We start from the raw sequence: 21,751 nt of genomic DNA, 5'->3' as shown, positions 1-21,751 counted from the left end.
GCTGCCGGGCCGGTGCCGCGCTGGCCGGCGAACACGAATCATTTAGTAACGGTGGCGGCCGCTACTTAACCAATGCCAAAAACCGAATTAGGAAACCGAAACCGAACCGAACCAAACTTCAAAACACCGTACCGAATCAACTAATTGGTATGCGTGTTCGGTTTCCACTTTAAAAAAACCGAAACCGAAATACCGAACCGAACTTTGAAAAAACCGAACCGAACAACCGAACGCCCACCCCTAGTCTCAGGCATACCACATGTGGGACCCATCCACTATAGTGCATATGCAATTAAGTTGTACAGTTTAAGTAAATATTATACATTTTTTGTGTATCTATATATATTTATAAATATTATCTTAGTATTTACTCGTGTGACATCCTAAATTGATCATAAAAAAAATCATGACATGTTCGAAATAAAGTTACGCATTTTTTTTAAAATAACACGAAACCCTAAAACATAAATAACTTAAAGCTAATGACAACAGGTCTTCAAACAAAAACTTACTTCGAACACTTTTCAAACACTAAAACGACAATCCGAAGTTTTGCGTATCCTTGATGTATTGAGTATACCTTATTAATCGTACAAAAATAAGTCGTGTTCTATATAAAATATTGAAGTTCCGAAGTCTCGAAATATGATTAATCTATGGCTAAAATACGTAAAAAAGTGTGAAAATGTAAAAGAAAGAGAGTTTAACCGAAAAAAAAAAAAGAAAAAGAAAAAGGAGCAGGTCCTTTATTTCCTGCGTTAAAGGACTTAACCGTAACGCAGGAAATTCCTATGCTAAAGGTACTTCTGTACCACTTTTTTTTTGTTGGGTTATTTTAGTTCAAATGCTCTTTTTTTGGGTCATTTAGTTTCCGGACTCCGAAAATTAAGTACCACCCCGAAATAAGACAAAATTAAAAGAGCACAAATTTAAGGGACGAAAATTAAGGACCACCCCGAAATTGGAAATGTGCCAGACGTACCGCCCAAAGCACGGTCCAATAGAAGTAGGCTCAGTCATCAGCCCATAATAGTTTGAATAATCCTCCATTCTGATTATGGGAGGGAAAATAAAAGCACAACACAGTAAAGAAAAACCATACAACAAGGGGTAGAAGAAACATGAGTGGAGAGGTAAACAACAAGGAGAATGTGGTGGCTAGTGGTGGCGGATTAACGGCGGAACAGAAAGCTCGAATTTCTTCAAAGTTTAGAGCTGCTAAGGCACTTCTTGCTCGCAAAAGACCACTCCATGATTGCTCCAATAGTTCCCTCAATAAGTACGCTTTTCTTTCGAAATGATTATGTGTTTGCTCTTCTTGATAATTATAAATTAGAAACATTAGCTATATTCTTTTTGTTAGGGTTTCAATCAGATAGGGGAATAAAGAAAAGGTTCAATTAGAAGAAAAAAAAAAAAAAAAAAAAAAAGAGTAAGTATTTGATGTTTGCAAAAAGTAAAGTCACGCAACATTTGAAGTCCCTTAAGGAGAACACGAAGAAGCCTCTTAAGAAACTGTCTATTTCAAGTTGAAAACTTCGGAACGCATCATTACACTAACCAAAATTTGTGCATAGAATCCCCAACGTCTCAATTGTAGAAATTTTCTTCCTCCATAGTAATTTGCCTGTCGACAAGATTCCACTCAGTAAGTCTGTTGAGGTCGTGATCTAAGTTCCATTTCCCATCGAGAGGTTATGATACTGATAAAGGGTCCTATTCTTCCCTTTAGCTATGGAATCATTTAATAGCTCCTTGATTACTCAATTCCAAAGCATTGATTTCTTCTAATTTTGAATGTTGTGGTATTTATAGTAGTGACCTTGGAAAATAAAGGTACTAACAGTTAAAGTTGATCTGGAAATTGTTTTCTATTTCTTGTATGCTTATTTATTGTTTGTGACATGCTTCAAGAGGAAGTTTGATGTTTGTCACAATCCTTCTTCTTTGTTTAATGTTTTGATGTATCTGGTATTCTTGATTATTCTTGTCCTAGAGTTGGGAAGGCTCAGAGAACTGAATCCTCGGATCGGATTGGTGGTGATAAAAGGTTCCCTCTTACTGAGATTCCGATGAACACTCCGTCTCCCATTTCTGAGAAGGGTTCCAACAAAATGCTCATTGGTTTTACCACTGTTAAGGGCTCACAAGTCAGTGAACTTGATAGCAGCATCAATGGAAGGAATAAGTACGAGACACAATTTCAAACAGTTGAAACTTTCAAGTTGTCTAGCAACAGAAGTGAATCAGTTGAAGCTAAACTAAGTGAAAATAGCGGAAGTGTTCAAGTGGAAAGTAAGGTTGAGTTGGATGCATATAAAACTCCAGTGAGGCAACCTGGATTTTCTGGCTTGGGTGAGTCATCTTTTTCATCAACTGTGCTAGATGATGATTTTGATGAACATATTTTGGATGAAATAGATGCTTTATGTGAGCAAAACTCAAAAGGAAAGCCTGAAATGAAGAGGTTCAACAGCGTTCCTATTGAAAATCATTACATAAACAACTTGGACAAGGAGGATAAGTTAAATCCCGTTATTTCTAGTGATAGTTCAGGACATGAATGCATTTTGATATCAAGGGGCACTCAAGAAAGTGAAGTAGAAAGATCAAAGAGCAGCAAACCTGATAACTCAAATCTTGCCAGTTCAGATGAAACTTTTAAACTTGAATGCATTCTGAATTCAACTGGTAATCAAGAATGTGAAGTAGAGGAGCCAAGAAGTTCCAAGGCCACAGATACTGGGAGCAAGCTGGAGGCAACAGATATCAGGAACATGCCTGAGGATTATATAAAGTATGTAGAGTCGCTGAATGACAGACAGCAGGAGGCAGCTTGTAGTGACATTTCAATCCCTCTAATCATTGTTGCTGGACCAGGAAGTGGCAAGGTCTTTACTTTCTCATTGTTTAAAATGAAATTTGTCTGTCTTCGTCAATAGTTGTTTGATTTCTTCTATTTGCATGTCAGACATCTACAATGGTTGGGCGAGTCCTGATGCTACTGCACAAGGTAGTGCGATGACTATAAGTGCTATCATATCGTTATACCTTTGTCAATGCCATGAATGGCAAGTGATGGATCTTGTCAAGTATTTACTTTTGAGTTCTCTTCCTCTCTCTGCCTTTGCTTGTTGTTATAGGGTATTGGTCCATCAAACATTCTTGCTATGACTTTTACAACAGCAGCAGCTTCTGAAATGAGGGAGAGAATCGGAAGAGTTGCAGGGAAGACAGCAGCAAAAGAGCTCACGATCAGCACGTTTCACTCGTTCTCTTTGCAACTTTGCCGCATGCATGCTGAGAAGTACATATATCTTGACTTGGTTCCTAAATATTTTAGCAGTTTTGAACTGAAAGAAGAAATCTTTTGTTTTCTATGCCTCTTTGTGTTGAAGAAATGAGTCTCATGTAGCTCAAATACCTTCAGTTTACATGTCTTTTTAAGTTTGACTGTTTAGCAAACATTTATGAGAAGATGGCAGAAGAGAAATCCAATTAGAAAGTTGCATACTGAATTTTCTGAAACACAATGATTGCCACTGTTTTGGACTAATTACCATTAATTGATTGAGTACAACAACAACGACATACCCAGTGTAATCCCACAATTGGGGTCTGGCGTTAATTTTTGAGTAATGTCCTAATAAACCGGAAAGCACGGGGTAATGTAGGCTATTACCGTTGTTGAGTTAGTTTGTCATATACTAAGATCAAGTTATTGCTAGTGAATTCCGTAATCCATGTTTCTGTACTGAAAATATAGACTAATGCAGAGCTATGACTTTTGTCTTTTTCATGGTTCAAGAGTGTTTGTCCCGCGGTAAGTTGTACCTCCTTCTGTTGTAGTAACATATTTTACCTGGTATACTATATTTGCCACTCAATGGACTGCTATGGAAAATCTGATTCCTCTCTCACTAGCAAGCTATGGTAATGTGATTTGACAATAAATACACCATCCCTACTCTCGCGTCATCTCCACAAATCAGCAATCATAAGGAACATTTTGCTTATATAATATTTCAACCAGACCTTGGAATTCCTCCACTTCCAGAGATCCAAATAGACTGCTATGGAAAATTTGATTCCTCTCTCACTAGCAAGCTATGATAATGTGATTTGAGAGTCAACACACCATCCCTACTCTCGCGTCATCTCCACAAATCAGTAGTCATAAGGAACATTTTGCTTATCTAATAATTCAACCAGATCTTGGAATTCCTCCACTTCCCAGTCCTGAAGGTTCCTTTTGAATCACTAATCCCAGTGACCTTCCCCTGCGTGTGGCCCACGCATTTGTTGTACCATCATCTTCTTTTGGCACGATATACTATATAAATTGGGGAAACAAACTTTAACTCATTCTCCCCACACCATTATGCCCCCAAAAACTGAACTGACATCCATCATCCACCTTGAATAGAATGTGTCCATTGAACTCCTCCCACCCCTTCATAATTTCCAAAGACCACGTCCAAACGAAGCTGGAATGTTTCTCGTCCTCCACCCCACCCCCCATCTTATCATATTTCTTCGCTACCACTTCCCTCCATACAACATTCCCCTCCACTCCAAACCTTCACACATTTATTTTCCTAGTAGCGCCTTATTGAACACCTTAAGACCTTTCACTCCAAGTCCCCCCTTCATCGATGATGTGATAGCTTTCCTATTCACTAAATGTAACTTGTACCATCCGGGGTATTTCATAAGAAATTTTGCTGAAGTCTTTCCAACTTACCAATCACGCTGGTTAGGGCTTGCAATAATGACATGAAGTATGTAGGAACACTAGGTAAAGTACTCTTTATCGACACCTTGTTCCCTCTATCTGAGAGGTATTTCTGCTGCCAACCTGCTAGCTATTTCTGGACTCTCTGCACAATGGAGCCCATACTACAATATCCTTGTTTGACGCACCGACGGCAACACCAAGTAGGTAGTGGGTAGAGCACCGACTTTACAACTCAATACTTGCACCAACTCTTCAATGTTCCCCACCTTACCACTGATATAATCTCACACTTACCGAGGTTGACCTTGAGCCCTGAGATAACCTGAAATCAAATAAGGATCCGCAAAATAAAAGATGGGATACCCCTAGATTGGATGCCCCCTGAACGAGGCACTGAAACCTCTAAATATTCCTCCCGCAACAGCCCTATCCATCATCTTACTCAACGCTTTCATTTTCAATATGAATAACATGAGAGATAAAGGATCCCCTTGTCTCAACCCCTCGAGCTATCAAAGAACCCGCAAGGACTAACCATAACAGAGAATCTCGCGTTAGAAATGCAAAATGTGATCATCAGCACTGCCCTTGTGCTATCAATACCAATGTTACCAAAAAAAAAAAAAATGTGATCTATCTTCTCCATTTATACCCAAAGCCCATCCTCATCATGATGAAATCCAAAAAATCGCAGTTCACATCATCAAAATCCTTCTCAAGGTCCAGCTTACATAAAATTCTCGGTTCTCCTTTCTTCTTTCTAGAGTCAACCACTTCATTTACTACTAGCGCTGCATCCCACATCTGTCTCTCTTGCACAAACACATTCTGGGAAGTTGACTCGGTCTCATCCAACGCTTTCTTAAGTATTTTAGAAACACCTTACATATAATCTTATAGATGCTTCCCACTAGATTAATGGGTCTGTAGTGTCTGATGCTCGTAGCTCCATCCTTCTTTGGCACAATAGTGATAAATGATACATGAAGGCTCCTTTGAAATTCCCTAGTTTCTTGGGAATGTCGCAATGGTCTCGGGTTAGATCTCCTTAACCAAGTTCTCCAACACTATCGAAGAAAACTAAGCGAATCCATCCGGTCCTAACCCTCGGTCGGCTCGGCGGCAAATCGACTTGAGCCTCGGGGTGCCCTTTCGTCTCAAGTTCGAAACCCGCCGGGTGCAAACAATTCGAGGGCCACACGGACCTGGGAAACCGACTAACCGTGGTGCACTTGCGGGAAACTCCTCGCCGAGGCCCTCGGCACCCCCGGATTAGTCGGGCTCAAAGAGACTCTTTACACCCGCTGTAATCAAAAAAAAAAAAGAATCCATCTGGTCCTAAAGCATTATCTCTCGCACAACTGTCTACAACCTCCCTCGCCAACCGCTCACACATTCCTGCCCTATCTGGTTGAAATCCATCCCCTAGCTTAGCTCTCCCGTCGACATTTTCTTTGAACAACCGTTCATAAAAACCCACAATAGCCCCACTAACTTCCTCCTCCCCCTCAGACACCATCCCGTTTACTTCTATAGATTCCAAATGACTGCTCCTCTTATTTTCTACCTCTATCCTGTGAAAAAATTTAGTATTAGCATCCCCTTCTTTTAACCACAACACTCTTGAGCCTCCAACTCATTTTTTGCGCAATGGCCAGAGAGGCTATCTCATTTTTTATCTCCTCCTCCCTCCCTCTCTTACCTTCGCCTAGTAACCCCATACTTTCCACTCGTTCCACCTCCCCCAGCTCACTTATGAACTCCCTCATTTTAATTTCTACCCTCTCAAACACCTCTTTGCTTATATCTCCTTTGAGCATTTTCAACTTCCCCGCAAGCCGAAATGAAGGAGTGCCCCAAATGTCATAGATATCTCCATGGTCTGTCTCCTTAAGCCGGTCCATACACTATGCCGGAACCCCACTCTACACTGCTCCCTAAATTTATAACCCGAACCCCCATCATGAAGTCACCCTTTCTCACCTCTACCACCTCCATTTTTCTTTCATCGAATAAGACTAAAATGCCACCTGCACTGCCCACTGCCCAGTCTCCAATCACACTTCACCCACCGTCCCCCAAAATACTTCTCACACACTCATCTGTCTTCACCTCCATCTTAGTTTTCTGTATTCACAAAAGATCTGCCCCCATTCTCTAAGTCCCGCTGTGATGCTTGCCCTTTTGTTAGGGTCATTCATCCCCTCCCACTCCAAGAAATGATTTTAACTTCCATAAACAACATTTTTAGCCCTCCCCCGACCCCCTCCTCTCCCGGTGTTCCAAATCCCTCCCTGCTTCCGAACCTTCTCTCGTACACCACCAAACTACTCCCTCCCTCCTTCGCCGACTTCGTTTCTCTCTCCCTTCCCCTACTACAGACTCCTTCCTCCATTCCCTTACCCCTTTTTCCTTCTTGCTCGATGTCCATGAGCAGTCCCAATACTTTCTCCCCCATCCATTCTGTGAATCTTCTCCCATCTTCAACAATGGCTAAAGAATAGATATTTTACTTTACGCTTCCTTCACCGCCATTGTCATTGTCTAACATTACTGGGTTAGGCTTTTGCTGTATTTAAAACTGTCCAGTCCCTTCATATTCTCTTTTAGAGGTTATCTTCCTGCTAAGACTGTATAATCTTTTTTAAGTTGATATGGTGGAACTGAAAACGAACTTCAAAGCACATGATTACCTACATCCAACTCCATGTGGTGGGTGAAGGGGGAGACTGGAGAGAGATAGGGAGAGTGTGTGAAAAGATTTTAGGTTCAGGATCTCTTGTATTTTCGGGGATGTTAGTAGTCTAACTGATTTAAAAGGCCAAGTAGAGATATACACTTACATCAGATTTTATAGTTGGCTGAAGGGGGAGACTGGAGAGAGATAGGGAAAACGTGTGAAAAGATTTTAGGTTCAGGATCTCTTGTATTTTCGGGGATGTTAGTAGTCTAACTGATTTAAAAGGCCAAGTAGAGATATACACTTACATCAGACTGTATTCCTGCTAATTGGATTGGAAGATTATGATCCAAATTAATTGTTAATGATATGATCTATTTTAAGTCTCGATTAATTTCGATATCACCTGGAGTATTCGTTCTCTCTCTCTCTGTCTCTTAATAGGTATAATAATTGATTATGTTGGAAATTAAAAAAATAGAAGTTCAAAAACTAACACCTTTTGCTCAAGGCATAGGCCTCGCCTTCACCTTAGCCCTCTAAAACATTGTTTGGAATTTCTCTCTCTCCTTTTTTGATTGATGAAGTTCTCTCTCTCTCTCTCTCTCTCTCTCTCTCTCTTTTTCTCTCTCGTTCACAACTAATCTTTTATCTGATTTCTTCTTCAGCTTAATACCTATCTGTCACATAGAATGTAGTTCATTGCAATGTATCAGTTTCTTGCGGTGATAAATTGTCTAAATAGACACATGTTAATTCATTAATAGGTTAGGCAGAACACCTGAATTTCTCATATATGGACATGGGCAGCAGAGAAGAGCTGTCATTGAAGCAGTTCGTTTACTGGACGATAAGAAAAACAGACCTCATGATGAGCTTTGCCAGCTTAATGACATGAATTCTCCTCAACATTTCAAGGAGAGATCAAAGAAATGGTTAAAGTTTGTAAACCAAGTAAGTGTTTTTTGGGTTAAAGACACTGTTCCACTTACGTTTGGTCACAAAATCTTGCTGTCTTTTAAGTCTATATTTTGTCACAAGAAGGACACAACTTTGACTAGTTTATCTGAAGTATCAATCCAACAGTCTTTTGATGTTTAACATTTATGCCGGGTACATGAAGAGTAACCTTTATTTCCATTAGAGAATGCAGTTTCTGCAGACTCTGCTCCATAGGAGTGACAATATTTGGATATGCTGATTTGGAAAAGATTAAGTTTCTGTCTATAGCATATAAGTGAACTATTTGAACCTATCAAAAAAATAATATTATTGAACTATTTGAATATATACAAATCAAACATATTTATACTCTTCTCCTGGGCATATTAATAAATACTATGTGTCAAAACTGAAATCTCTCTCTGTACTTTTTTCCTTTCATATTCAAATAGGACAGTGTTGTTGCATGCTTAATGGTTGTTATATTTGCACTTACATCACTTACACTGAAACACAGGCCAAGTCTGCAGGAAGGACGCCTGAAGACTACTACAAAATTGGAAATGAAGCTGGAGTAAGCCGATAATCAGGGATTTTTGGTATTTTGTCATTCATAATTCCTTATTCTGATCTTGGAATATTGATCAGGCTGCAGTTCTGCTAAGCTACAACGATATATTAAAATCATGCAATGCTTTGGATTACCATGACCTGATCAGTTGTTCTGTCAAGCTCTTGACTGATTTTCCAGAAGGTTGACATAAGTGTTTCATAATAGACTGTAACCTAGTGCATTGTGATATCCCAGTTGTCTGAATCTGTTTGATATTCGTTTCTTCAAATGAAGTTTTCGAAGAGTGCCAGGAATTATGGAAAGCAATGGTGATTGATGAGTTTCAAGACACAAGTGCCGTGCAATATGGACTTTTACGTATCCTTGCATCGCATAAACACATAACTATTGTTGGTGATGAAGATCAGGTAAAGCTAGTCTTTCTTACTTTATCCAGTGAAACAACAAGTTCTTTACTTCTTTTTCCTTTCAAGTACCTTGCTGCTCAGAGTTTTCAATATCATTCTGCAGTCCATTTTTGGTTTTAGTGGTGCTGATGCCTCTGGATTCGATTCATTTCGGAAAGATTTTCCTTTGCACAAAGAGGTTTGGCAAACTTTTTATTATAGCTTGTCTTTTTAGTCCTTGTTTATATGAACTTCGGATACAGTTCTGATAGTCTCCTTGTGATGTACATCAATCTCTGTTCAGGTCAGACTTAGTAAAAATTACCGGTCCACGCGTTGCATTGTAGAAGCTGCATCATTTCTTATACAAAATAATTCGAAAAGGTGCCAATCAAAACGTGTTCTTACAGATAATTCCGTTGGATCTAAGGTAAATGATTTTAGCATTCTTATAAAGATAAACATCCTCGATAGGAGTACCTTTTAACATATGGCACTTTGCAGATAACTGTCAAAGAATGCTGTAATGAAGAGGCACAATGTTCGTTTGTTGTTGATAAAATAATAGAGATTACCTCTGATGTCACAACTGACAAGTCCTCTTTCGGTGACATAGCAGTTCTATTCCGGAGGCAGGTCAAGCTTTTACCCTTTGAAAAAGCAAACTTGTTTAAAAAAAAATGCGGGTTTTTGGCTGACTATTTCTGCCTCTGTGGCTTCCTGTTATACAACAGGTGTCAGGAAAAATCTTTCAAGCGGCATTTCGTAATAGAAAAATCCCATTCAATGTTCATGGTGTGGCCTTCTATAGGAAAAAGGTATCTCTCACCTCCAATCACTGCCAGATAGATTCATATGCTTTTAAATAGACATTCACCCAGTATGTTCATGCAATAGGTGGTCAGGGCCATCATTGCGATGCTTAGAACAACTTTGCCTGGTTCCGATGATGGTTCATTTCGAAGAGTATTCAAGGCCTTACTGCCTTCAGAAAAAGAAGAAAAAAAGAAGGTTGTCCTCCCTATCTATTTTGCTTCATGCGTGGGCACTATGGCTGTTCAATGTCTATTTTATTAAAAGCTTTTCTCGACATTTTCTGTCCTAGGTAATTGAACACATTGAAAAAGTTTCTACTGTAAGGAAAAGTAGTTTCATCTCAGCAGCACGAGACATATTTAGTGCTAAAGTATCTGGCACATTCAAGAGGTTTGTTCTAGAACTCCTTGCTGTGAAGCTGTCGATGATAAATGATCCTTTTAGTAGTACTAGCTATGATCTAGGCTGTACATTTTCTCAAACACTATCTGGATTTCCATATTCTGCTTTGCCTCCCTACACTTATTCTGTTTCTTTTTCTTGTCTTCTGAAAACAAAGAAAAAGCTTTTGGTCCTTTGATTTGGCTTGATAATGAGTCCAACACAGGCAACTAGCCACAAAATACCTAGTTGCTCATTTAATTTGTAATTTACTCTGAATTAGTCTTGACTGTACTAAATGGGATTATTAATTTGTCTCTATTTATTTATAGGAGTCAACTCACTCAAGGGCGGAAGGTGTTGCTCATGATAGACATGATTTCGAAACTCGTCTACAGGGTAAGTTTTTGAATCTTATGGATAATTCTGCTCTATTTGGGTGTAAATCATGTGAAGCTTTACTGATATTTTATCATGTGTGCTGGATTGCCAAAATTGATTATCTATCTGGACAACTGAAAAGGCATTTTCAAAAGGCATTGATTGATTATGCATGTAGCTGATGTTGGTTTATACGATATAGGGTTTCATTTGTGCAATTTGGTGCTGAGATTTTCCTCATTACCAGAGTGAAACTTTCTTGGATAAAGTCTTGGATGTAAATGATAATTTATCTGTGTACAGTGAAATATCTCATACTTTAAGGGTCATATGGGGTTTGCTCAGACAAAATTCTTGGGTATTACTACTTGTTTTACTTGCAGGAAGAGTCAATTTCAGCTGTCATTACTTCAGTGGCTAACATGATACCCCAGGTTGGTCCTTGTATTATAAACACACAAACTCTAAAAAGTTATATTTGTATAAAGAAAAAGAAAGATACACTCCCTCCGCTCCATTTTATGTGGCAGCATTTCTTTTTTAGCCCATTCCAAAAGAATGACAGCTTTCTAATTTTGCAAATAATTTAACTTAAACTTCTTGTTTTACTCTTAATGACAAGCTTTTATGACCACACAAATGCTATGGCATATTTAAGACCACAAATTTCAAAAGTCTTCCTTTCTTTTTAAAACTTTCATGTCCAATCAAACTATGCCACATAAATAGAACGGAGGGAATATATGATTAGAAGTTCCCTACAATTGCCCGTGGAAATCTCGATGAGAATCTCTCACTTCTTTGTCAAATCAAATCTTAGTCAGTAGCTCATTACCTCCACCATCTATTTATTAATTTTGATTATTTCAAGCTAATGAAAGTTTCTTTCCATTAAAAAAGTGTCTATTTCAAGCTAATAACAGCGCCTTTTCAAATTACAGCTTTTATACTATAAGAATCTTAATCTTTTCACATGTGACTTCCATTCTGTAGAAATACCTTCTTGAACAGCGGGCAGTTCATGATAATGATGGAGGAAAGTTGCTTAACGAAGATCATGATGTTAGACCTGTAAGTGTAATATGTTCTTTTGTGGTCTTGTTCCTTTTGGTACGTTCATTGCTAATGCATGCTACTGGTTGAACTTTTTTTATCTTCTTTCTTAATTTCCCCTCTGTATAAAAATTGTTGCAGCAAGTGAAACAAGCAAATACATCAGAAGCTGTTTGTTTAATGGTGCAGGTTCTGCAATATCTATTGGACGACGTGTCTGATTTCCTAAAAACTTATAAGAATCCCATAAAAGGAGAAAGTGAATGCAAAGCAGAAGGACAAGGTTGCGGCAACATACTTAAAGCTTTTATCGATCATATATCTGAACGGGAGAGTGAAAATTTTCGTACAAGGAGACATGATAACAAAGACTCTGTTACAGTCACGACAATTCATCAGGTTTCTGAATTCTCTAGCAACACGTTCTTTCATTTTGCTTCCTGATACTTCATTCCAATGTCCATATTTTGTAAAATTAATTGGATTTTCCCTTTTTCATTTCTTCCTTTTGATTTTGTGTGTAGTCAAAAGGCTTAGAGTGGGATACGGTTTTCATAGTGAAGGTATGATATGAGATCCATGCTTTCAATATTGTTCTTATTCTCTGTGTATCAAATGTTACTTCGCATTAATTGGGCAAGCAAGGAGAGTGGTAGTGGACTCCCCTTCCCACCCTTTTTAGTCATCAGAGATCTTTTATTCTCTATAACACCATTATTATTTGCAATGGGAAAGGTAATCTGGAGCTTATGCTCGCATCTATTGGTCAGGCAAATGAATCTGAGATTCCCTTGTTACATGAATTTAATGGCATCACAAATGAAAGGAGCAACTCAATTGAGGTATTTATGTTTTTGAAATTTGAACCATTATAGTAAATTTGTGCCTTCTATAATAAATACTCTTTTTTATGCAGTTCTAACATAACTTTTTTTTTTTTTTTGTTCTTTGCAACTTTAGGAGGAGAGACGCTTACTATATGTGGCAATGACTCGTGCACGGAAAAAGCTTTTCATTTTGTATGTAATTATGGATACAAATTGGCAGGTGTGATGAACAGCTTGCTCTTGGTGATACTTATCTTTATTATTCCTTTCTCAAGTCTATACACACTTGCTTTCAGGTTCTTCAACCTTCACGTTTTCTGAGAGAAATTCCTCGTCATCTTCAAGAGACCCAGGTAGAATGTGTTTCAGTTATAAAGGTCTTGTAAACGTTGTTTCTGGCCGAAAACTGCAACTTTTCTCAATCCATCGGGCTTTCTTACTTGCTTGGTGCCCTATCTTGCCAATTTGTTCCATTTTTGTACGTTAGTAAAGGCTTTTTTTTTTTTTTTTTTTTTTTTTGGAGTCAAAGGTAACCAACGTTAGTAAAGATTTTATTAATGAGAATAGCCAGAACAAATGAAACCACAAACACTTCTTCAACTTCAAACTTCAAATACAAACATCAAACGAAGTGATTAACGAATCAACTCTTAATTGATCTGCATAAGCTTCTAATATGCAAGTTAATAGGCTCATCTTTATGGCTGTTATCCCAAAAGTTTGAAGTAAAATACTTCTTAAATTGAATTGCTTTGTTTTGATAAATTAGCATGTGCTGGAAGCTGAAAAAGATCCTGTTCTTTTTTACAACATTCTGTTTTCTATCGCAATAGTCTGATTAAGATTATATTTTTGATAAATAAGCATCCAGATAAGATTATTAATTAAAATAAGTTGCCTCATTGACCATGAAACCTTTTATGTGACGTTTGTTTGAAGTTTCCACAACCTGAGTTTGCTTTTGAGTTTTTGCAAAATGTGGTTGTCGGAGTTGTTTTGCAAAATGATTAAAGTATTTTTGAAGATTTTGAAACTCATTTTTTTTTGTTTTTAGAGCTTCTGAGTTAAAAGAGTTTAGAAATCTTCAAAGAATGTTGATACTTTCTTTTTGCAAACACAACTCAACAAGCATTTTCTCCAAAAACTCAAAATGAGTTTGGAGACAGTTTTTGGAAACTGTAAAACAAACACCGCCTTAGTCTATAGCAACTTATCCAATCCACTATCATTTTTTGGTGGACAAGATGCTCCTTGACTTTCTGCAGAGATTGCAACTTACCACTTCTATTACCTGTTTAAAGATGATTTTGCTTGTTTGACTTGCTTAATATTTGATATGTAAACACATATTAAAATTAATTCATCTGGAGCTAATGGGTTTTCAATCACTACCTTGCACTTTTGCCAATTTTATTATGAGTAAAGTAGAGCAACTGTCATTGCATGCTTAATTTGCTTTTCCTGTTTTTCCTTGTAGATCAAACAAATACCTTCTTGCTAACAGTCTTTTCTTATAGGAAGAGCTGACCAATCACCAAAAACTCCAGGAGGAAACTCTTCAGAGTGGTTCAACCGAAAAGGTGGAACCTATTGATCATAGAATAACACTAGATGATCCTCTCAGTGATCCAGTTGACGGAATGTCCAAAGAGTCAATTGACACAATGGAGCTATGCAATTCCAAAATCTTCCTGAAAAGGTTTTCTTCATTTAATCATCTTGATGAGTAGATAAAGATATTAGTTCCCTTGTCCCAAATTGATTGTCATACTTAGAGCTGTAAGCGAGCTGAATTGAACTTACCCATTAACGAGGCAACTTCACTCTGTCAAGTTTCTACTAGCTCGAACTCGAGCCCGTTCTTGTAGTTGGTTGATGTAGAGTTTGCTTGTATTGTTTAAGTTGTCTGAATGAGCCAATAAAGAAAATTTTAAATGGAAACAAGACTAGCGTTACATGCTAAATACATGACAAATGGGAATTTCTTATCAAGTAACAAATGATACTCGCTCCGTTTCAATTTATGTGAACCTATTTCCCTATTAGTCCGTGCCAAATGAATGACCTCTTTCTATATTTGGAAACAATTTACCTTTATGCAATGATTTATAGCCACACAAAATATATGAGACTCATTTAACACCACAAGTTTAAAAGTCTTCTCTTCTTTCGTAAACTCCGTGCCCAGCCAAATGGGTTCACATAAATTAAAACGGAGGGAGTATATAAAAATCCAAGTTTTCTGAGAATTTGTGAAGAGTAAACAAGTTAAGTCAATCTTTCACAAGCTTGACTCATGTTAAATGAGCCTGACAGTGGGTGCAAACTCAGTTTGTTTATTTAAATAAACGAGTGTTCAAGGTTTACTTGTGACATATCAGGCTCACTTTACCGTTGGTCGTACTTGTTGATTAGTAAAATAGCCTACAATATGTTTTGTTTATAACAAATGGAGCCTGCAAAATTTGCAATAGCTTATTATGTGAAAGGTGACATGAGTCTGTTAGATAACATGGAATTACAAATCTCAGCGCAGGCAAAAAAACACTAGGTGATTTCTTCCCATCTGATTAAGCCTTGGTAGATAGAGTTTACCTAGTACATGTGTGGGTGGGAGGCTGGGAGCTAGCAGGTACTCGATAGAATAGTCGAGGTGCGCACAAGCTGGCCGAGATCGCACAAGCTGACTGAGACACCACCGTTGTTAAAAAAAAAAAGGAGAGGATAACATGGAATTATTTTGTCCTGATAACGGTAAATTAGGACACTTATGATTGGACAAAGAGACATAAGAATACTCCTGTTCCATTATTTTGAGCCTAACTTTCATTGAATTTCTGAACTGATCTGCCCAGATTTAATGCGGAAGACCGAGCAGTTGTATCTCATTTGTTCCATCAATGGGCCAAAAAACCTGCATTTCAGGAACCACAGAGGTTGCTTAACAAGGTCAAAGTTTTTCATTTATTTTATTTTCTTTATGATTGGGTAATATTTCTTAGTTAAGGGGAGCAATATTAACATTTAACTTCATCTATCTAATATTCCAATGCATCTTTAGTCAACACAGGCAAAGACCCGCTTATGGATGTTGGCAGATGGCAAGAATCATGCCACATTGAAGTTTTTAGAAGCAGTTTATTTCATCACTGTAACACAAGGTTGGATCTTAACGTATCTGTTCTTTTTGGCATTTTCAGGTAGGTTTTGTCATTGATGAGCGCCTTAGAGTCAAGAAGAGCACTCACAAGGTCTTAGCCCTGGTTTTCTCCATGTCTTCATCTCAATTTTGACTGCATTAGTTCAGATTAATTAATAACATGACTCTAGACAGTCTGGTAATTCATTCCTTGGTATTTTTCTTTTATTTTGGGGCAGCACATGCCGTTGCTAAAAGGTCAAAGCTGATATTTATTGCCAACACCAAATGACCTAAATGCCAAAATAAAATTAGATAACCAAAACTAGTGATCTATTTCTTATTTTAGGAAGCCCACCAGTTGCACCTCTTCTCCACCAAAATCTTCCCGTTTTCTGCGGCTCCTCCTCAGTAGCCACCCCTTTGCCATTTACTAGTCTCTGGGATTGGGGGCGTGGCTATTGCCTATTGGAAGGATAACGAGAAACTGGTTACCTCTGGTCTCCAGAAGCATGATGCTTTCTGTTTCCTTTGGTACCGGACTCTCCATTTCTCCTCTTGTCGAATCTCTATCTTCAGAAAATCAATAAAAATATCAAAAAGAACATGTGCCACCTAACAATAAAACAGCTTTGTCTGTGAAACTTAGTATCTGCCACCTCAAGGGTTCTATCGTCACATTCCACGCCTAAAACGACCATCCTAGACAAATCCAAAGCAGCACTAGCCCCACTAATCATAGCATGCTTGTGCTTCGATCAAGTACTATGGTGCAGAAAAGGATGAACCTAAAACTGACATCTGCCATAGGAGAGTCGGAAAGATTATGCGCGATAGATCATTAATTTCAAGTTAGAACTTAGGACTCTCACTTAAAGTAGCTCCTCTCACTATTCCACGTTTCCATCAAGTTTCTTCCATCATATGCATTCTCATTCTTACTATTCACAGCTTAAAGATACTAAACAGAAGGACATACTTTTTCATGCGTATTTCTAATTAAAAAAAATCACTATTCAATTTGAAATTTGGAAACTTGAAGATTTTGAATTGTGGCTCATCTCAAATTTGGAAGCTTGAACAATTCAATGTTCTTGATGAGGAAAATGTGGTCGAAATCATAGATACTCGTAGCTATACTTACCATTTATTCAGTTTATGTTCATCATCTTTAAAGTTGACTTACATGGTAGCTATGCTTTGATTACTTAGACTAGGCATGGTTTAGTGAGGATAGAATTCTGGAAGTGAAGTAGGCATATTATTTTCTGACCTGACTGCTGTATTACTAGTTAAAGAATATTTGTGATCAAGTTTTACCTCTTAATCTTTCTGAAATTTATTTCCACGTGTTCAATGTGCTCACATGTCTTTTTGTTGATTTTTCAGGATGTTTTACGTGCCTTAAAGTCCTCATTAACTTGTGAGGAAGCTTTGCATTATGCTGAATCTGTAAGTTAGCATTTCTATCCGTGGTTTTGTAAGCACATCAAGTATGGATTTATTCTAAAGAACCGCAATGTACTTAGCATCTCTTATCAAAGATTTCTTGTCCGGTTAGGTGTTGACCTGGTTGAGAATTCCTGCTGAGAAGCGTGCTTACTTAATGAGAGAGAAACAGGTATCAGCTTAAACCCAATCTCCTTTAGTTCTCATGCAAGTTAATCACATACATTAACAAGTGAAAGGCCATGCTGGAGAACATAAATTCATGGTGACCATATTTGCACATTAATTCATAAATTGTCATCATTCTGCTATTATAGTGCTCGTTAAGCATATGAAAAACAGTAGTTAAGTTCAAGAGTTGCTGTGATTATGTCACGCTCCAAATCTGTAGGAGCATAACTGGAACCGATGCCTTAAACTTTGACCACGCAAACCAACATTATTCTTTACTAGACATAACCGCTGCATGGATAACAAGCATAAACGGTTTAATATCATTTCCTTAAAACAGAAACATGGCACCAATGGTCTAAACATTTGAAATACACACTCCATCCATTTCAATTTATGTGAACCTATTTCCTTTTTAGTTCGTTTAAAAAAGAATGATCCCTTTTTAAGTGTAGAAACAATTAATAAACTTCTTATTTTACCCTTAATGAGAAGCTTTTATAGCCACAAAAAGGTTATGCATGTTTAAGATCTCAAATTCTGAAAGTCTTTCTTTCGTAAACTCTGTGCCTAGTCAAGTAGCTTCACATAAACTGAAACAGAGGGAGTACTATCATATAACCAGAATATATCATTCTGACATGTCATGTGAGACTTCAACATAATGGAGCCTCCATGACACGACCAATGAAGGAATGCTCATTGCTCGGTATAAATCTCCGGTTATATCAAAAGAATAACAATAAGAGTCAGGCAACCCGATGTGGGGCTTACCAAAATCTAGCTGAGTAGGGAGGGAGATGGCCTAGCACATAGTATACCTGCAACCTCAATATTAACACACCGCCCCGGCTAAGGAGTGCGAGTAGAACTTCCTGGTACCCAATAAGTATTATAGACTCCCTTACTCGAAGGATGGGACAAGGCTTTGTATAAACCATCAGGCAATAGATGTGCAATTCAAATCCTTAAAGAAATTTCATAATTAATAAAGCATGTGAAGGTTTAAACATACTTTGAAAACTGAACATGTAGCCTTAGCACTTTTTCATAACTTAACATCTATGATAACTTTAAACTGTGAGCAGCAACAGTACTGACATAACTATAAAACCACCATGTGTACATCCTGGTGTTTGATCTCTGCCCGACCGGCTAAGCTATTTCACCATAATGCCATATGGTTTCGACGTAGGGGTTTGCTATATAAGGTAGCCGCCATTCCTTGATGGTCATTTGACCACATTCCTACACCGATGTGTAGTTTAATAATTGAACACATGTCCAAATACCCTCTCAGTTACCTAAGGATACTCCTCGAAGCATTTATAACGTCATTTGGCACCTTTGACCCTCGAACTTAATCTCACAATGTTCTTGTTTCCCAACATACCATTGGTCTCGTGAAAACATAATGTAAGTGTTTCAAACGTACTTTTAGCTCAGATGGAAATGTATTCCGTTCATGAAATCATTCTCAATGGAAACATTCAATGCAATACTTGAAACAATATGGGAAACACTTACATCATGTCAAACTGGCATTTGAAACAAGACTTTAGTAAAATCAGATGATGTATGCTTGTTCCCTACAAACATATTAACATTTGAAACATTTTTAAAATTTAGAAGGCATGAATTTTGAGGAAAGCCTAAGGTGAGGTACATTTCTACTTACCTCAAACATTTACTCAATCTAATTTATGCTCCGAGGTGTTCGTCATCTCACGATCTACATTAATTGGACTCAACTCGATCATTGTACTTCTTTTCTTAGCTCAACAATCAATAACTATTGGCTCAAGCTTTCCAAACCATCAAATTCGGCCCATTTAGGTGTAATGTAGTTCACCCGTCCAATTCTTGTACTTTCATTGAGTCATTATTGACATTAAGGTCATTACAATTAATAATTTCTAAAACCCAATCACTATTCTTCATCCTCCTCAATTTTCTACCAACCACCATTAATGACCATAACTAGGGTTCATTTAGTATCAATTTCCAACCTCCAACCAACCAGGGGCGGAGGGAGGAAGGGCCAAGGGGGTTCATCCGAACCCAAAACATGATTAAAATTATTTTTAATGTATATATAGTAGACGTTGAACCCTCTTTGACGTCTTCGTGTGTTTACTTTTTCATACTTTGAACCCCCTTTGTGAAAATTCTGGCTCCGCCACTGCAAACAACACCGTAAATACCATCTACCATCATTCCTCTTTTTTTTTTTTTTTTTTTTTTTTTTTTTAATAACCGTGCTACCTCCCACCAACATAATACCGAGTAACTCTGTCCACCAAGGCTTGGAAGATGGGAAGAAATCACCAGGGTTGAGGTGATGGAATTACATCAACTTGACTAAATCATGACAATCCAACTTGTGGGTGTTCTTGACAACTTTGAAGATTTGAGGAGATTCTAGTAATTTCAAGTTATAATAGTGTTTTTAATTGTGGTTATGGAGCAAAATTATCATAAAACATAATTGAATACTAACCTTAAAGTGGTAGGAATCCCCCATGATTCGGATTCCTCTTGTAGATAAAAGTCCTAACTCAAAATCTCATAATTACTCTCGCTTCCTGTAACTGAGCTTATTATAGCCCAGGAATGGAATGGGAGATCACGTAGCGAGAGACATCATGCGCCTGCTTCCAGAAGTATTCTGCCTCAACCATTTTCCTGGGGCCTGCTTTGCTAGCACTCGTGCAACACAAATTTTCCTGGGGCCTCACTCGCTAGCACTCGTGCAGCGCGCAAAGCCTTTGGCGAGGCATCCTGCGCTCCTGGCCAGCCTCATCGCGACGCAAGGGCTGGCGTGAGGCAGCTCTGGGACTTACCTTAGTTCTTTTCCATTTCTCCTTCAATTTTTGGTCAATATTTCCATTTCAAACACATTCCAACTTGTAGCATATACATATTCTACCTTGTCCCAATTAGTTCACTACTCTCGTATGGTCCGCATACACCTCGGGGTTACTTTAGTTACGTCATTAAAGCCCGTAATTGGTCCAAATTAATTATTAAAAATCACAGGGCCTTACAGATTTCATAAGCACAATGCGGATGGATGAGGTTATCGGCAATCCATCCTTTTCCTTTTTCCAGTTCATGAGCCTTTCCCTATTCCCAGTACACTTAAAAGAATAAGAAGACGAAGAAAGCTTAGTGTTTGTTTTGTGCTGTTTCCCAAGATTATTATTCTTTACTTGTTAATCACACATTTTCCCTTGTAGGAGCACTTCCAAAAACTACGGATTGAAAGTGCAATGGGTTCATCAGCACCAACTCCCAAACAGGTATGCAGAATTTGTTATTCCCTCATCTTCTTTTGTTTTATACTCTTTGCCTTTACAGTTTACAAGAACAATGACGGAATTGTAAGTTTAACCAACTATAACGCATTAACAGACAAACGTATGTACTTAATTTGAAATCTATAAGCAACTTTGTGTGTTCTCTTCAAACTTAGGGAGAAGACGTGGACAGTGCAAGACATCCGCAAGTATGCTTTAAATAAGATGGGAACAGTTTGAATATAGTTGCTAGCTACTGGATAGAGTACTTAGTCGCCACATATTATTGCCAGTTCTTTATCTTCTTATGTCTTAGTCATACCCACCATCGTTTGTACTATTTAGTGGTTTATAATAAATAAAGCTTGACGGGACTAGGTTTTCCTTAATGGTGTGTCTTTCACTTGTTTTGGTCGATCTTCGATTAAATATAGGGAAAACATTAATAATCATGCACATGATTTGCTGCTACAGATTTTATAATGGTCACAAATTTTAACAATAATCAGTACCCCCACACAGTAATATTGCCTGTAACCAAGGGCATGGTCTTGGGGCTTGGGGTGTCTCATTCAATTGCTTTGTTCCCTTGTTGCAGATTGCATATCTTCAGAGCCTAGGATGCACTATGGTTCCTACATCCCGTCTCCATGCGTCACGGTTGATTGAGGAATATAAATCGTTGTAGCAAGAGATTGAGAATTGACGCAAAATCCCTTAATTACTGAGATTTGTGCAGTGTTAGCGTCACTAGCACCATCCTCAGTTAGACTCTCTGCAGGTCTACAGGGAAACGAGGTCCACTCCTACGGTTATTGCAGTGCTGTGATCTTGAGGTTTTCCAGAGTCTGGTTGGAGCATGACTGGTCAGAGGGAACGGTTCTTGTTCGTATGGGTCTTGGCATTACATTATTT

At 38.1% G+C, this 21,751-nt stretch overlaps 1 protein-coding gene across 2 annotated transcripts; it reads left to right on the top strand.

Annotated features, from left to right (window-relative positions):
* Nucleotides 1–980: 980 nt before the first annotated feature.
* On the top strand, nt 981–21,725 carry LOC132052646 (ATP-dependent DNA helicase SRS2-like protein At4g25120). Of its 2 annotated transcripts, XM_059444283.1 has the most exons (29): nt 984–1,279; nt 1,997–2,891; nt 2,972–3,013; nt 3,144–3,307; nt 8,186–8,372; nt 8,878–8,934; nt 9,009–9,114; nt 9,208–9,341; nt 9,445–9,519; nt 9,625–9,750; nt 9,825–9,956; nt 10,055–10,138; nt 10,218–10,331; nt 10,426–10,526; nt 10,850–10,916; nt 11,282–11,332; nt 11,892–11,969; nt 12,141–12,350; nt 12,476–12,514; nt 12,722–12,793; nt 12,912–12,998; nt 13,075–13,131; nt 14,296–14,477; nt 15,634–15,727; nt 15,979–16,029; nt 17,307–17,369; nt 17,479–17,538; nt 20,777–20,839; nt 21,435–21,725. In XM_059444283.1, exons 1-29 carry the CDS (start codon nt 1,122–1,124, stop codon nt 21,522–21,524), a joined length of 3,639 nt encoding a protein of 1,212 aa, XP_059300266.1. In that variant the 5' UTR covers nt 984–1,121; the 3' UTR covers nt 21,525–21,725. The 2 variants fall into 2 exon arrangements, 1 of the variants encoding a protein (XP_059300266.1); XR_009414015.1 differs by lacking the exons at nt 15,634–15,727; nt 15,979–16,029; nt 17,307–17,369; ... (1 more) ...; nt 20,777–20,839; nt 21,435–21,725 and having other exon boundaries at nt 981–1,279; nt 12,687–12,793; nt 14,296–14,377.
* The last annotated feature ends 26 nt before the right edge of the window (nt 21,726–21,751 follow it).

The sequence above is a fragment of the Lycium ferocissimum genome, chromosome 1, assembly GCF_029784015.1.
Source record: "Lycium ferocissimum isolate CSIRO_LF1 chromosome 1, AGI_CSIRO_Lferr_CH_V1, whole genome shotgun sequence".
Taxonomy (NCBI): Eukaryota; Viridiplantae; Streptophyta; class Magnoliopsida; order Solanales; family Solanaceae; genus Lycium; species Lycium ferocissimum.
This window is presented reverse-complemented; position numbering and strand designations above follow the sequence as displayed.